This window comes from Aspergillus sclerotioniger (assembly GCF_003184525.1).
Source record: "Aspergillus sclerotioniger CBS 115572 chromosome Unknown BO94scaffold_27, whole genome shotgun sequence".
NCBI classification, from domain to species: Eukaryota; Fungi; Ascomycota; class Eurotiomycetes; order Eurotiales; family Aspergillaceae; genus Aspergillus; species Aspergillus sclerotioniger.
The window spans coordinates 475,681-491,671 of NW_020291017.1; the positions used below are offsets into that span (position 1 = coordinate 475,681).

The 15,991-nt window shown below is 54.2% G+C and overlaps 8 protein-coding genes across 8 annotated transcripts; 4 read left to right on the forward strand and 4 right to left on the reverse strand.

The window, feature by feature from the left end:
* Positions 1-355: 355 nt before the first annotated feature.
* Positions 356-1,354, reverse strand: BO94DRAFT_559333 (zinc-binding alcohol dehydrogenase family protein; the record flags this gene model as incomplete). The annotated part of the gene is made up of 1 exon (XM_025614060.1): positions 356-1,354. One exon carries the CDS (start codon positions 1,352-1,354, stop codon positions 356-358), a length of 999 nt encoding a protein of 332 aa, XP_025464305.1.
* A 430-nt stretch (positions 1,355-1,784) lies between these two features.
* Positions 1,785-3,849, forward strand: BO94DRAFT_206328 (riboflavin transporter MCH5). The gene is made up of 3 exons (XM_025606118.1): positions 1,785-2,626; positions 2,676-2,990; positions 3,064-3,849. The coding sequence occupies exons 1-3, from the start codon at positions 2,001-2,003 to the stop codon at positions 3,491-3,493; spliced, it is 1,371 nt and encodes a 456-aa protein (XP_025464306.1). The 5' UTR covers positions 1,785-2,000; the 3' UTR covers positions 3,494-3,849.
* A 672-nt stretch (positions 3,850-4,521) lies between these two features.
* BO94DRAFT_432979 (uncharacterized protein) lies at positions 4,522-5,173 on the forward strand (the record flags this gene model as incomplete). The annotated part of the gene is made up of 3 exons (XM_025607482.1): positions 4,522-4,811; positions 4,907-4,950; positions 5,004-5,173. Coding segments are annotated over 3 exons (504 nt in total), but the record flags the coding sequence as incomplete, so codon positions are not given.
* BO94DRAFT_206341 (uncharacterized protein) lies at positions 5,026-6,242 on the forward strand. Its single transcript, XM_025606119.1, has 2 exons — positions 5,026-5,172; positions 5,243-6,242. Exon 2 carries the CDS (start codon positions 5,247-5,249, stop codon positions 5,886-5,888), a length of 642 nt encoding a protein of 213 aa, XP_025464308.1. The 5' UTR covers positions 5,026-5,172; positions 5,243-5,246; the 3' UTR covers positions 5,889-6,242.
* Positions 6,075-7,604, reverse strand: BO94DRAFT_588815 (MFS general substrate transporter; the record flags this gene model as incomplete). The annotated part of the gene is made up of 4 exons (XM_025615907.1): positions 6,075-6,491; positions 6,556-6,619; positions 6,723-7,076; positions 7,153-7,604. 4 exons carry the CDS (start codon positions 7,602-7,604, stop codon positions 6,075-6,077), a joined length of 1,287 nt encoding a protein of 428 aa, XP_025464309.1.
* Positions 7,605-8,096: 492 nt separating this feature from the next.
* BO94DRAFT_627066 (GMC family oxidoreductase) lies at positions 8,097-10,744 on the forward strand (the record flags this gene model as incomplete). The annotated part of the gene is made up of 7 exons (XM_025617388.1): positions 8,097-8,181; positions 8,270-8,522; positions 8,588-8,705; positions 8,756-9,475; positions 9,537-9,684; positions 9,759-10,355; positions 10,427-10,744. 7 exons carry the CDS (start codon positions 8,097-8,099, stop codon positions 10,471-10,473), a joined length of 1,968 nt encoding a protein of 655 aa, XP_025464310.1. The 3' UTR covers positions 10,474-10,744.
* Positions 10,745-10,940: 196 nt separating this feature from the next.
* On the reverse strand, positions 10,941-12,540 carry BO94DRAFT_473383 (MCT family MFS transporter; the record flags this gene model as incomplete). The annotated part of the gene is made up of 4 exons (XM_025608474.1): positions 10,941-11,103; positions 11,183-11,458; positions 11,518-11,623; positions 11,682-12,540. 4 exons carry the CDS (start codon positions 12,538-12,540, stop codon positions 10,941-10,943), a joined length of 1,404 nt encoding a protein of 467 aa, XP_025464311.1.
* BO94DRAFT_206434 (fungal specific transcription factor domain-containing protein) lies at positions 12,410-14,638 on the reverse strand. Its single transcript, XM_025606120.1, has 4 exons — positions 14,533-14,638; positions 13,853-14,475; positions 13,090-13,796; positions 12,410-13,008 (listed from the first exon to the last, which is right to left on the reverse strand). The coding sequence occupies exons 1-4, from the start codon at positions 14,534-14,536 to the stop codon at positions 12,780-12,782; spliced, it is 1,563 nt and encodes a 520-aa protein (XP_025464312.1). The 5' UTR covers positions 14,537-14,638; the 3' UTR covers positions 12,410-12,779.
* Positions 14,639-15,991: the final 1,353 nt, after the last annotated feature.

Sequence of the window (15,991 nt, forward strand, 5' to 3'; positions counted from 1 at the left end):
TATCCCGGCTCGGGTCTATTAAGAGTAGAACACTTTCGCTCGTATCTCACAGCAAGCAATAGCAAGTATGTCGGTGCTTGAAGTTGAATGATCTCAGATACTCCGTAGCGTGCGGGAAGCCACGTGACACGGGATAGCCATTGTTCCATCCGGCTGGACCAACTTTCCTGGATTACGCGTTTACGCCATTACGCGCACGCACCTCAAGCGCCTGGATTACGCACGCCCTCATGCCTCATGGTGTTCTACGCGTCTTAGTACTTCCAACGTGGGTTGGTAATTCAGAAAGGGGCTAAAATTGCTAATACTTTTATCGTCTATACCTACATGGGGCTAGGTGTGCTGCAAAATGATCCTAGATTAACATGACGATCTTCGCCAAGGCACCCTCCTCCATCAACCGATGTGCCTCCACAATGCCGTCGAACGGAAAGGTCTTAATGGGCAACTGCATCTTCCCCGCAGCCAGGTCTCGGGCAATTTCCTCGAGGGGCGTTTTTAGGAGGGCTTCCGTACTGCTGGCATAGGTGGTCAATTTGACCGAAGTCGGAATCGAGGCCATGGGGGTGAACTGGTCGAAGGTCCACTTGTTGCCCGCAATGCCCGTCATGCAGACGGTACCACCGGGTGCTGCACATCGCAGGGAGTCCTCCAAGGTGGTGACTCCGACCAGCTCGAGGATCTTGCTGAACGGGCTTCGTTTTTGGACCTCGGAAAGGATCGACCCGCTGTCTATAATGACGTCGTCAATGCCGAGTCCACGTAAAAACTCGATGCGCGCTGGGTTCCGGGTGGTCACAGTGACGGAGACACCCTGGGATCGAGCGAGGGTTGCAGCGGCCAGACCTACGCTGGTGGTTCCTCCCCGTATCAGCAGTCGATCGTTGGACCCCAGCTGAAGACTGGTCACTAACGATCCCCACGCTGTCTGCATAAGCTCAGGAAGGGCCCCAAGCAGATCCCATGGCACAGGCCTATCCGGCCCGAATGCAGCGGTCGTGTTGATGCGTCGCACCTGGATCGCGGGTACCACTGTGTATTCGGCGTATCCTCCATCAAAGGTACGTCCCATCCCTCCCATCGCGGTGACGACTACCTCCCCCTGGTGAAACCCTGATTCTGGAGCGGCATCGTCGACAAGCCCGGCTGCCTCGATTCCGAGCACACGCGGGAATTTCACCCCGGGAGAATGGCCCTGGCGAGTGAACAGCTCGGATCGGTTGAGTCCAAAAGCTTTGACGCGGATGCGCACTTCGCCGGCGGTGGGGATCGGTTTGGGGACCGTCTGGAGCTTCAGTACTCCAGGCCCACCGATCTCGTGCATGACGATGGCGCGCATCATTTCCTTGGACATGGTTGGGCTGGCCGTGGAGGGACTGATAGTGGCAGTGGTAGAAGCGAGAACAGGCTGCGCCCGATGGTAATGATGGTGCCCAAGGGACGCAATGAGGACGATGACAACCGTTGTAGCTACAAGAAAAGCCCGGGTGAGAGGAGAGGGGTTAAAGGAAGTCATCTTCTGAGCCACTCTCTCGACCCCAACTGTCAACTTAAGGCCTGTTTGCATGTCTATTCTGGTTCGGAGTCGGGGTTGGCCCGGTGGGATGCCAGCGCATTGGGCCAAGGCACCAATCACGGCTGGACCCGAACCCGGTGGGATGGACCAGGGGTAGGTGGTTAGAAAGGGTTGTGATTGGTGAACTGGACTATCAAGGCGAGAGCTAATCGATCCATCAGGGAAGTTGGTCTCGGGCCCGCGGTGGGCTGTTACTCGGGTCTTCCTACTAGAGTGATCAGCCAGCGATGCATATGGTCCATCATTCTATAAAGCGCGAAGACAGCCCTGCCAAACAAAGAGAGCATCACGACCAGCAGTGGTATATCGTTTTGTTTCTTGCACTCGTTGTGAGCGTGCATGGTCCTCTGGGACGTAACCACTTCAATCTTTGCTTGCACAAGCCTCTGGACCTCTCCGAACCTGCGCCTCACAGGATCTCAGCATGGCAGACTCCGCTTCGGCACCCGGCCATTCGCAAGCCGCTTTCTCCTCGTCCTCGACCACCCTTGATCTGGAGAAGCGTGGATCCTCTGAACTCGCTCTTCAGGCTAATGGAGCTTCTTCCGAAGACATCCCGACCCCCAAGCCCAGTGGTCCCAATCCGGCGGACTTTCCCGATGGGGGCCTGCAGGCATGGACGGTTGTGGTAGGCTCCTGGTGTTGCATGTTTGCCTCCATGGGATGGATCAATTGCATTGGGGTCTTCCAAGACTACTACGAACAGAATCAGCTGTCTTCTTACTCGCCCTCTACGGTTGCCTGGATCAGCTCGACTGAGACTTTCATGATGTTCTTGGGCGCCCCAGTCTTTGGAAAGATCTTCGACAACTTTGGCCCGCGATATATGCTGTTGGCGGGCACGGTATGCCACGTGCTGGGCCTGATGATGACCAGCCTGGCGTCCAAGTATTATCAGTTCTTCCTGGCCCAGGCTATCCTCAGTGCCCTGGGGGCGAGTGCGCTCTTCTACGGCTGTTTGAATCCCATCGGCACCTGGTTCTTCAAGAAGCGTGCCTTTGCCTTTGGTATCATTGCCGCCGGGGCCTCCCTGGCCGGCGTCATCCTGCCGTAAGTGTCCTGTCGGATCAAGACATTCGCCTTGCTGACATGTCCCTAGCATCATGATCGCGCGTCTCATTCCCCGGGTCGGCTTTGGCTGGTCCATGCGTGCCGTGGCCTTTCTGTTTTTGGGCCTGCTGGCCATTAGCAACTTGACGATACGATCGCGACTACCTCCGAAGCCTACGCCAGTGGCCCTGAACCAGTTTTTGGTTCCTTTCACGGAGCTACCATTTCTCTGTGTTGCATTGGGAAGCTTCTTCTTCTTCTGGGGAGTCTTCTTGCCGACCAATTTCATTATCCTTGAGGCGCAGCATGACGGCATGTCGCATGGCCTGTCGGAGTATCTTCTGTCTATCTTGAATGCTGGCAGGTACGTTGCCCCCTCTGCCCCCACTCTTCTTTTCGCATCAAAGCTTACGACGGAATTTAACCTGCCATCTTAGCGTGTTGGGTCGTATCCTTCCAGGCTGGCTCGGAGACCGGGTCGGCCGCTTCAACGTCATGATCGTCACCACCTATCTCACCAGTATCATCGTCCTGGCGCTGTGGATCCCCGGTGACTCCAATGTGCCTATCATTATCTTTGCAGCACTGTTTGGATTCACCAGCGGTACCTTCGTGAGTATGGTCCCTGCCATCGTGGCCCAGGTGACTAAGGACATCCGCACTATCGGCGTACGCAACGGGTCAAATTTCTTTATTATCAGCCTTGCAGCCTTGACTGGGAACCCAATTGCCGGCGTGCTTGTGACACGCGACGGAGGCGGCTACCTGTACCTACAAATCTTCTGTGGGGTCACGATGTTTGTGGGTAGCACCTTCTTTCTCCTGGCTCGCGTGGTGCAGGTTGGTTGGGTATGGAAGCGGATCTGAAGTCGCTGTTTATGGAAAGAGTAAGGATTGAATGATTCTCATCATCATCCTGATCAACATTAGCAGTGCAAACGTTGCAGAGAAAGAGAAGGCGAGAAATTAGGGGTGGCTGCTAACATGAACGCCGAAGCACTGGCTAAGTGATTGGCAGCCACTGGAAGGGGTGAGAGCGGTAGGGAGGACAGGACCGGAGTGGTGGTGATAGAATAGAGAGCTAGTTATTGTTGTCCCCGGCATGAGAATGGTGTTATTTTGCCTGGGTCTCGTTCAATGACATGATTTAATGATAGGGACTAGCTGGTAGGGGTTCTGATCACATGATTGTCTCATTTTCCCGTCCGTGTCAATGCAAGACTTGATAACTGGAGTTAGGGCTCGCTTTTCTTCGATCAAGATTATTCTAAACGACTACGTGTGTTTACATCACTCAGTTGATTTGAAGAAAGCAGTTAGATGTTGATTTTATGCTGCCCCGGGGTGGAAATAATGCGTGTCACGTTGAGACTAATCCCGGTGGATAAGGTGCACGCTGTTGGGGGGGGGGTTACTCTCTTTTCTTTTCATTCTTGGGTATACGGGCACTCCTCAAAGGTCCTGGAACTGGGCGTCATATTACACACCGGAACGGACTTGGGCTGAGGTAGCCCCCCCCGCCCCTTCGAATAGGCCCATCCTCGTCATCCTGCATGATCCTGGCATAGTGACTCCGACCATGTTGTTCGATGGTCTTCGACACCTTCCTATCATCGTACAGCCAATGGCCGAGACACAGCCCAGCTGTTATTCTGTAGGATCATGCTTACTCCGAACGAAGGGGGTGGGTCAGCAGTGCAACCCCGACTCCGAACCCTACACTGGTCCGGCCAGCTGGCCAGCTCGAAACGGGCCCATGCGTACATTTGCTTTATAAACTCGACGTCCGGAAGGGAGTAGAATGAAATGTGAGACAGGCGAAGCAAGAAAAGGTAATCGCTACACTATTCCATTCCATGATAGCCATGCAGGCCGCATCCCGGACACGCAACTATTGGACGGCGGAGGAAGATCGGATTCTGAGAGAACAGGTAATGTCACAAGGTATGAAGACAACTTCCCTCGGTGATGATTCCGAGGATCGTGCTTATATAGGTGTGTCCACGGTAGTGAACGCGGTGGGATCGGTCAAGGATTGGAATGCGATTGCAGCCAGGCTGGGTTCCAGGACCAACAAGGACTGTCGCAAACGCTGGAGCAAGCTTGAAGGTAATGTGAACAAGGGCGTCTGGAGCCCGGATGAGGACGGTCGGCTTCGCAGGGCCGTGGAACAGTATGGATTTGCGTAGGTCCATTCACTCCCTTTCCCCCTTCCTTCCCTCACCATCCAAACCAAGCCAACGACCATTTTGGATCACTCTCGCTCACGTATCGGTTTAGCTGGACGGTAGTGGCCCAGGATGTCCAGACTCGGCATGCAGACCGTGAGTGCCCCCCCCGTCTTTCACACTGGACCGTTGCTAATCCAAGTATGCAGAATGTGCGAAGCGATGGTATCATTTCCTGGATCCCATTCTCATCCACGACGGATGGACAGCAGCGGAAGATGCACGCCTTATTGAGGCCGTTGTGGCATATGGACGTACGTGGCGCGTGATCAGTGAGAAAGAATTTCCTCGGAGGTCGGTCACAGATATCAAAAATAGGTCAGTCGCGTCCCTGGCATACATGGACAGACAAGGTCGTCTGGGACTAACGGGCCCGCCCCCTTTGCAGATATATGATGGTCCAGCGCAAGCGAGCCGGTGGAAAAATGGCCCCCTCACAGTTCGAGCCAGCTGACACCCTAGGCCTTGCCCCAGACAACAGCACCTCCGGCTCGGATATGACATACGAGTCCGACTCGAACGGTGGATTGAGTGGTGATCTTCCCGCCGGCGCATTTAGAGCTCCGGCTGCCGCTGACCCTCTGAAACGGGACTTCTCGTCGTTGGCGCCCTTTCTTGATGGGGAGGATATAGATATCGATATGTCCCTGCTGCCCGAACTCATAGATTCCTTTCCCGGTCCATTTGATCCTCTCGACCCCCCCCAGTTGGGGATCGCCAGTCCAGAAACCCCGCCTGAACTGACAGATGCCACGTCTTCCTTGTTCCACGCGCAGGATGATTACTCATGGCTGGATGCTCTCTCACACATCCCGGGCCACGAATCGGTGGATTTATTGCAAGCCGCATCTAGTGGGGGTGTTCCCACCGTATTACCGGATGCAGGACAGCCGGTGGAAGCACTTAAGTACAACCTTCTTCTAGAAGATGTGCAGCCCGAGATTCTCAGTCATATCATGGATATCGTCCTCAAATCGCAGAAACAAGTAAAGATGAAGCTTAGTAGTGCGGAGTCTCTGGCCCAATCGGTATGAGCGCCCGGAGTGCCGGAAAGAGAGAAGCCGGGCCGGGGAAGCACCCCTCACGTATAGACGGGTTGTTCTCCCGAGTCGCTCCGTGTGCTGATTTCCCTCGAGATGTTCCTGATCATTCATGTACGCCCTATGTCTGTCCGGGTTGGTCCCGGAGATAGAGTTCTCAATTCCATCTATTTGATTCATTCAATCCTTCTTCACCTCGCTGTTGCGCATCGGAAGATATCGGCCCCGACGAGCTGAAGGGCATTTGATCTCCAAGGCGTACACTAGGCCCAAACCCGTTAGCGTCTTCAGCAAGGCCGCCATCCCATCCGCTTGCTGTCGATGCTGCTTCCCACTGCCCCGCTGAGGATCTGGTACCCGATCCACCGGCTCGGGGTGCGTGTGCGCGGTCAGCGTGCTGACTGCTGAGGTCCGGAGCCCCATGTCAACCGAGGCGATGGCGCTGCCCACGTGCATGATCGAAGCGTATTGATCCACCGCCAAGGTGGCGATGCCGGTCAAGATCAGCGATGTGGTGTAGGCAACGAGCAGTGGGAGAGTGGAGGTGCCCGAGGTGAGAGCGGATTTCCTTTGCACGGCGTGGAAGTAGATGGGGAGCTGATGAGGTCCGTTAGCCCGACAGTTCTGATTGGCTGGCATCCGAAGATTCAGGCAGTCTCACAAAGTGTTGTCGCAGCTGGCTCGACCCTCCAATCAGGAACTCAAAGATCGTGCCCCAGATCGTACTGCGCTGCCTCAGTAATCGCGGTGGAACGGTGGCTTTCCTCCAAGGTAATTCTGGCTGGAAATAAAGGCAGCGAGGGAGATGATGGCGAGAATATACAGCACGATGAGGCGCGCGTTGTGCCAGGTGAACTGGACGCCCCCGAACTGTAAAATGAGGACCAGCAGACGGTGAAGGGGATCCAGAGGAGCATGCGGATCCAGTCAAACCAGCGGAGCTTTGTGGTCCATGATTTGGACGACGTGCCAGAGCTCTGTGGGATGGCGGCCCCCAGGTCGATGAGAAGGCCACACAGGGCCCCCAACGGGAGATTGATGTAGAAACACCATCGCCAGCTAGCCTTCATGATGAGGGCCACTCCACTTACGGGTCCCAGGGCGCGAGTCGATCCCATGAGTACCGCAAGGGCACTATTCATCAACGGACAGAGGTGCAGCGGAATGGTATAGGAGGCAATACTGTTGGGCTCGGTAGGGAGGGAGTCAGGGGCTGGCGTCACACTGGTCATCAAGCCGGAGAAGAAGAAGGGCGTACATCATCGCCCCAGAGAAGCCTCCAGAGACTCCCATACCTGCAATCGCGCGACCGACGATTAGGTCTACTGAGATGGGGCATGCGCCGCACCCGAGGAATCCGACCTCGAAGACCACCAGAGCGTCGAGGAAGGTCCCTTTGGCGGGGAAAGACTTGTATAGACGGCCCCAGGCCAGTTGCAGACTGGACAGTGTTAAAAGACTATCGACCGAATGAGAAGTTAGTGGTGGGATTACACGCTGGCCCACCGAGCAGTGGTATGTCAGAGACGAGGAGTGAAATTCATCGGTGATGTTCACATCCAAGGCACCCAGGAAGATGGCAAAGCCAATCCCCACCACGACAATAGCCAGACGCAATGATACGATTGGCGGTAGGGATTCATTCTTAGCAGGACTGGGTCCTGCTGTGGAGGAAATTTGTTCCGCTGTTGGCGATGGTATCCGTGTCATCGGAGAGGAAGGATTGATGAATGGTGTCGCTGGGGACAGCCCTAAGTGGATGAGCGTATTTTATTGCTGGCCGAACAAAACACGCGAAAGCGTTCTTTCAGTCCAGAAAGCAGGGAGTCCTAATCTATGGGCGCATGGGAAGCATTGGTCAACCAGGATGCTTCCTCCCTCCCACCCCATCCGGGCTGCCATCCGTCCTTGGCCAAGGCTTACCCTGATCCTCCCCCTTCCCCCTTCCCCCTTCCCCCTTCCCCTTCCCCCTTCCCCCTCTCCCTCCCGGGACGGGGGGAGAGGACCAGAGCAAGGGCCAGGGGGGCGATTCTCCAATCGCCTCCCCCGCCGGCCCGGCCGGTGGGATGGCTTTACTTGCAGCTTCATGCAGGACGGGGCTCTGTCGGCAGCCTCCGAACGATCGTACCCACGTGTATGGCCACATGGTTCGGAGTAATGCACATCATCTGTCATAGTGCCAAGTTTGGCACTTGTGCAACCATGCTTCAGGAGGCATACCAGATACCGAGATACGGGATACGGACTACGGGGTCGAGAAGGCCAACTCGAGGTCTTGACCTACGGAGTAAGCATTGTCCGTATGGTCTCAGCTCTCATACGGGCCAATATGTATTTATATCGGGCACGACGACCTGTCTGAGAATCATCAACAGAGTCGAACAAGCAAAATCCAGAAACCGTGAAACCCGATCAAGATGGCGGCCTACTTCTCCCTACGTGTTGCAGGAGCTCTGCTTCTTCAAACATTCTTGACCACGGCACGCCCCTGGGCTCGTCCTTTGGATATCCTGCCAATGCTACCTATGATTATGTTGTTGTCGGAGCCGGCAACGCGGGAGCTGGTTTGTCCTACCGCCTCGCAGAAGCGGGTTATTCGGTTGCTCTTGTCGAGGCCGGAAGCTACTAGTACGTCTTTTCCTTCTCTCTTCCCCTCCCCCGGGAATCCGTGGCTAGATGCTCAAGGGACGCAGTGAAATCTCTAATGGGAATTTGACCCAAATCCCCGGGGATGATGTCTACTGGTGTGGCAAAGACGCGTCCGATACGAACAGCCTGGTGGATTGGGATATCATGACGGTTCCTCAAGCGGTAGGGATTTCCCCCCCTGTTCGAAGAGCAAGAAGACTAAGATGAGACAGGGGCTTAACAATGCATCTACGCATTACACGCGCGGAAAGACCCTGGGAGGCAACACGGCGCGCAACTACATGACCTATCAAATTGCGACAAACGCCTCCTACCAAATGTGGGCGGACATGGTCGGAGACGACAGCTACACCTACGAGAACTTTTTGCCTTATTTCCAGAAACATATGCATTTCACCCCGCCCGATAATGCCACCCGGTTTTCGAATTCCTCCCCTTCCTACGACGTGGCCACCATGGGAACCGATGGCCCGGTGTCGGTAACCTTCCCCAACTACGCTGGAGCATTCGCGACCTGGGTCGCCAAGGGCTGGAAGGAACTGGGAGCCAAGGCTATTGATGGCTTCACCAGTGGCCGTTTGATCGGGTATTCCTACAGTTTGGCAACCATTCAGGCCAGCAACCAACAGCGGGAGACGTCCGAGACTGCTTACTTGCGGCCGGCCATCGCGGAAGAGTTAAACCTCATAATCTATCCCTCCACCATGGCCAAGCAGGTTTTGTTCGACGCATCCAAGAAGGCCACGGGAGTCCGGGTCACATCCGCCGGCCAAGAGTACGTCTTGTCTGCGGCGCGTGAGGTCGTAGTCTCTGCTGGGGCCTTCCAATCCCCGCAACTGCTGATGGTCTCGGGCATCGGTCCATCTGCGCTGTTGAACAAGTACGACATTCCGGTTCTCGTCGACAGTCCCGGAGTCGGTCAGAACATGCAGGTGAGTCGTGTCCAATGTCCATTGGATTAAAAGCGATAGCTAGAACTCACATTCCACCCAGGACCACATCCTCTTTGGTCCAGCGTATCGAGTGAACCTCGTCACCGGATCATCCGTGAAGTTCCCCGAATTTCTATCCGCCGCGATTGAAGGATACAACAGCCAACCCGCCACGGGGATCCTCACCAACCCCGGCAGTGATCTCATCAGTAAGAACCAGGCGATGCGATCCTCTATTTCCCTTCTCTCTACCAGACCCCGACTGACCAAAGCCTCTATCTAGCATGGGAGAAAATCCCCGACGAGTTGCGAGCCAACTTCAGTACCCAGGCCAAGGCCGAGCTGGCGCGCTACCCGGCTGACTGGCCAGAGGTAGAGTACATCCACATCGGGGGCTATTTCGGCAACCAGGAGAACTTCGTCCAGGATGCACCCCAGGATAGCTACAACTATGTCAGCATCGCCTCTGCCTTGATCACCCCTCAGTCGCGCGGCACCGTGGAGATCGTCTCCGCCGATACCTCCGACTTGCCGGCCGTCAACCCGAACTGGCTCACCAACCCCACAGACGTCGAGGTGTCCATTGCCGCATTCAAGCGCGCCCGCCAGCTGATGTCGACTTCGGCCCTGTCAGAGGTGGTCATCGGCCCGGAGTACTTCCCGGGCCCGTCCGTCCAGACCGACGAGGAAATCGTCGCCTGGCTCCGCGTCGCCACCAATACCGTCTTCCACGCCAGCTGCACCTGCGCCATGGGCAATGTCACCAACCCCATGAGTGTCATCGATTCCAAGGCCCGCGTCTATGGCGTCTCTAACCTTCGCGTCGTCGATGCCTCCTCTTTCCCCATCTTGGTGCCTGGCCATCCCATGTCGACTATCTGTATGTTATTCTATATAACCCTTCTCCTCTTTGCCACTTGCCCAAGACCTAACAGAGTATACGATGAATAGATGCGTTGGCCGAGAAGATCGCCGAGGACATCATTCAAGGGAATTAATCCCCTAGACTACCTACCCGACTAGGCCAACGGGTTGTATCATCCAGGCCCCGCGTCGACTGACGAGCCCTGTCCCATGATGCCAGCAGACAGATCCCATAGGAGCTCATCTGGCTTCATTTTGATTGACCCCCGGAGATTCTCGATCATCACTCACATAATCAGATGAATCCTTTCATGTCTGTGAGTACGTCGACGTTTTTTCTTTTCCGGCTATTCTCTTTTCAGTCCTGTTTTTGTTGCCGAAATCGTTTGGAGGAATTCAAGGGTGTATGAAGCGAAAAGGTTCCAGTGTGCATTGGATAGTTATGAGAGCTTCATAAGATTAAGAATATATTTGTGTTTCCACTAAGTCATTAGTTGTCCTATTGTAGCCCTTTCTCTCGCCATCTCTCTTGTTTAGCTCACTTTCCTTTCCTTTCTTCTCTTCACCCCATACACCCAGGCTATCTATGTGCAAGCGACTTTCAAATCTTGGCCTGCCACCTCCATCGGTAGTTCAAACACGACCATCGAGCCATTGCAAACATGCCCATTGCGATCACTAGAACACCCCCGAGAAACGCCACCATGGCTTGTTTCCCGACCGTCTCGATCATTTCTCCACCAATGGGGATGCTAATTAGCGTACTGTAGAGATGACCATTAGTATATTGCGTTTATGGGTTATGGAATTAGGAATAGGGGGCAGAGGGGGCAGAGGGCTTACGCGAAGCTGACAGCCAAGTAGCATAGGCCGAATCTCCCCCCGACCTCGCTGGCTTTGGAGATTTGTCCAATACAGGCAGGCGCGAGACTGAGAAAAGAGCCGGATGCCATGCCATATATGCAGCTGAATATGTAGAGGCCTGCAAGCTTATGACCGAATGGGAGCCAAATGGCAAAGACGGCGAAGGCACCTAGGCTGATCAGTCCGACTTGCGTGTTGATTCGGCCATATTTGTCCGCGACACCACCGGCGATCAATCGGCCGATGGTGGAGAAGCTAGTGATTTCATGTTAGGACTGGCGAAATATGTGGACTGTTAGATTGGGACGGCTTACACATTCAAGATGGAGAGAAGGATGATGCTAGTGGTGGTGCTGAAACCTTGCATCACGACGTAGGTCGGGTAAAGACCAAGACAGGCGAAGACTTCCAATTCCAAGCCTACGTGTTGTCAGGACCCGATATTCTTATGGGTCTGGAGTTGGGTGGCTGGTCTTACTGAATGTTCCTAGGGTCAACCAAGTAAACCGAGCATCTTGGAACGCACGCAGGTTGATGCTTGGCTTGCTCTGTCCTCGGGGCAGACGAGATCGAACAAATGCAATGCCCATTGAGCACATGGCCGCCACAATCAATGCAAGCAGCCGGATAGTCCACTTGAACCCAAGGTTGGTAAACCCTGTCCGGAGTACCCAAGGGAACACCACACCCCCAAGTCCCGCCCCAGCCATCGCAGTCCCCATGGCCATGCCAACACGACGGTCAAACCAATGGGGAACGGCGGCCATGGCTGCTGTGCTCAGCAATGCCGCCCCCATACCAGTGAGAATGCCAAAGGCCAAAACGAAATGCCAGTAGAGTCGACACTCGGCCATCAATAGTAGACCTGCCACGTAGCACGCCGTCCCAGCAATCACGATGCCAGTCGGTCCGTATCTGTCAAACAGCGGCCCAATCTGGGCACTCAAGCTGAGACCGCAGAAGACAAACAAGCCCGGAATCCAGCCGATGATACTGGTGGAGTAACTAGATAGCTGGTGGCTCACGAAATAGCTCTGCAGAACACCAGTGGAGTTCATCATGCCGTAGCTGCTCATCAGCAGGAAAAAGGACCCCAGAACAACGAACCATGACCGGGCACCACCATCGGGGAAAACATCATTTGGGGCAGGATCCCGAATGTGAAAGGTGCTGGTGTCGGTGGATAGCTGGGCCGGCGGTTCAATGATCGCGAACGAACGTGGAGCTCCGTCGCTGGAGTTGAGGTGCGCACAGCTTAGGTCGGATGGATCTTGAAAGTGCGTGGAACGCCAGGGTTGTTCGGCGACCGAGCTGACATGCTTTTGCTCGACGGCCATATTGTTGGTATGGAAGTGGAAGTGGGAGCGGGGGAGGTCCTGGACAAGAGGGACCTGGCACTGATAGATATATTCGATCAAGCCCATGGCGGGGGCCAGATTGGGTTACGGGCGAGGAGCCCGAAGGATCGGTGGTTCCGACCTATCGGGCTTCATAGCGAGGTCGTCGCCGAACTTCGGCTCCTCTCCCGATGGCGGCAGCTTCTTCAATGCTTTCGGAATCATCAAAAAAGTAGAGTTCAAGTGACTCGGAACAAGGCATTTGCTTTGACAACGGCGCATCTCGCCAAATCCCCCAATTGTTCAATAAATGGTTCAACCATGGTGCTTCTGGGGGCATGGTCTTTGAACCGGCCGCGTAGGCTTTCAATCAGGGCGACATCATCGACACTGTCGGGGTTCAAGGGGCGAAGCAGAACATTGCAGAAGAGGGTGATCACAGCCGAGCTTATATGGAAGAGAGAGTACCTTGATGGAGGCTCTTGTCAGTAAACCCGGTCTTTCCCAAATACTGAAAGCAATGGATAATAGCCACAGGATACTGCTCACCGAATTGTATCCTGCTCGAATAGAAGGTGCGAGTCGCAAAACTCTCGAAGTAACGAACGCGCAGCCTGCACCGAGATCGTCAAACTGGAGTTGAGTCCATCGATGTGCGTCTCTCGGGTTTCCATCCACGTAATGCATCGACAACTGGCCTGGTGGATAGTCATCATACAGTAATGCCACTGCACCTGGAAGATCGTCGCATGTTTATCAGCCAGACGATTGCCTGTTAGAGGCGACGGAGAAAGAGAGGGCCGGATGGAAGCCGGGAGCGAGGACCGCCAGTCTTCCAGCTGCGCATCCAACACACGTATAGCTCCCAGGAGCTCGGCTTCGTTTTGTTGCAGAGCACGTGCTGAATATAGCCGGTCGAATATATGGCCTTGTATGATGCTTAACCGCGTCATGGTAGAAAAGTATAGGAGCGCTTCATCAAGGCTTTCGGCATGATGAAGCCCATGTGGTACGGTGAGATCACAGTGGGTATCCACCAAACACGGCGGCGAACCAGTTCGCAGACAGATTTCTTTGTCGATGAGGAAACATATCCAGAACAGATTTCTTACGTGTAGATCTGCCCGCGAGGGCGATTGAAAGGCAGTGGTGATCGGATAAAGGTTTCCTCCAAATTGGAAGATTAACCTCGCTGCACTCGAGATTAACATGTTGAGGATATAGATATCTCCCCATGATACTTCGCAATGGATGGCCTGCATAATCGGAATTAGTCGAGCCTAGTCGAGGCGATGGTGATGAACAAGCTTACCAGCATTAAAAGTGCCTGAAGCCCATCGATAGTCACTGACTCCGCGAAAACCTCCGGTAACAACGCAAGTGCTTCCAGTGCGTAGTCGTCACTGACCCCATCCACCGCAAAGTCCCTATCAGGGACCATCTCCAGTACAAGTGCTGTAAATGCCAAAATGCACGCTCTCGCACTCACAGGTCCCGGTGAAGTCTGCGAGAGTTGGCCATCAAAAGCCGCTCTGATGGTGGATTCAAACAACTTCTGATCGACGAGAAAAGCGGCTAGCACGAACTCGACGGAGGTAGCTGTGTGCAGGAGTTTGCTCAACACGAGCCTAGCTGGTAGGCCCATGATTTTTCGCCCATCAGGTGAACCGTGTTTTGTCTGTGCTCTAAACCTGGGTTTGGCCTGCCATGGCGGCCCCGAGGCGTAATACTCGTGAAAATTGTTCTCAACCCCGGTCTTTTTCTCAATCCACTGCTGTCCACTTGATGAGAAAAACGGCAACCCATTGAAGGTACTGATGTGATTCAACCTGAACACGGGGCGATGCGTCTGCAGTCTGAAATTGCTCAGGATAAATGGCTGGGTTTCTGAAGATGGGTCATTGCCTTGAGTGGAACTGCCTGCTGAAGTTGAAGCTGGCCAACAATCAGTAGCGGTTGACTATTATTGACCTAGGACCGTCAAGTACTTACTCATTGATGATCCCGCCGGAGGAGTGTTGTCAGGCCCAACGAGTTGTGGATGCCCGGTACTATTAGCCGTTAGGACTCATGAGGCGTTCCTTGAGCAGGGAGGACGTGTATATGAAATTCGGAGAGCTGGGAGGACGAAGAGAGGAAAAACGCACTTTGCGTTCTTGGACGTTCGGTGGTAGCGGGAGTAGATACAAGGGGTATCGTGATGCGAGCACCAATTGCACCTGGGCTCTACCGCATCGCATTTGATCTGACGGCATTAGACCGGGGTGGACGTACCATACGAATCAAGCACGCAATAACACACCTTTCTTCGATGGCAGGCATCACAGGCCGTACATACCCGAAGGCGTCGCCGGCGAGGATGGGTTCCCCTTTCTGCAGGCATGTCCAACCCCAAACACGTCCAGGAGAGAGGATGATGATCAGAGAAAAAGAGGGCTTGGGGTGGATGGCAACCACCGCACGAACAAACGAAGCATGCAGGTGATGTCACTAGTGGATCGTTCTGGGCCGGGACCCCTGAAGCTAAACCTAGACTATAAGCTAGTCATGATGAAATTGACATTCCGGACCCGGAGATGGGGGGAAGCGAGAAGTGAGCACTGGAAGCCCGGAAAGGCGGGATCCGATGTGTCCGACCTCCGTGGATTTTCGGGAAGGAAGGACCCGGATTCCACTTCCCACTCGATATAACCTCATTTAGACCCGATTAGGTAGGTACCTACCTCGGGTCCGTTAGGTACTGTGTACACTGTAGTTGTACACTCCGTTAGGGGTCCGCCCCGCGTTAGATGCGCTGAGTCAGCGATTTCCTAGCCACTCACGATTGGCCCCACCAAGGTTGTACACAGTACATCTTACTGTAACACAGACACGCCACGATAACTTTCAAATTTGACGTGCATAGCTTCCAGAAAGCTTTTCTCGACGCCCTGTGGCGTGCCTATAAGTTAGAAGGACACGAGAGAATTCACCATTCCGTCAAATGAAGTAAGTCGCCCCTCCGCACCCCAATCCTAAGGCTCTCTCCGAGAAGAAAATCGAAAATCTCGAAGATTGTAGCAGAGATAAGATGATTCAAACCTGATCATGGTACCCAACCCTTTTGCACCTAGCTTCATCGATCTCCTTTGTATTTTCCACCAGGAATTGAATATAAAAAGTCACTCGAGGGATGACCGATCCATGTGCGCGGCTCAAAGTTTACTACCGAAAAAAAAACGAAAGAACGAAAAAGCGGATGAAGTGGATTTTCCAACTCTAGATATGACACCCACTGACTTGACAATGGATGATATGATACTACAGCCCTTCTGCTCTTGCTCTTTTTAATCTCCGTGTGTAGTTGGTGTTGGTGTTGGTGTTGACCCGAGTGCTGACATGGTGGCGTTGTGAGGACCCGAGTGAGCGACCCGTCTACCCCGTCTACCCCGTCTATCCGACTCTCCCTCTC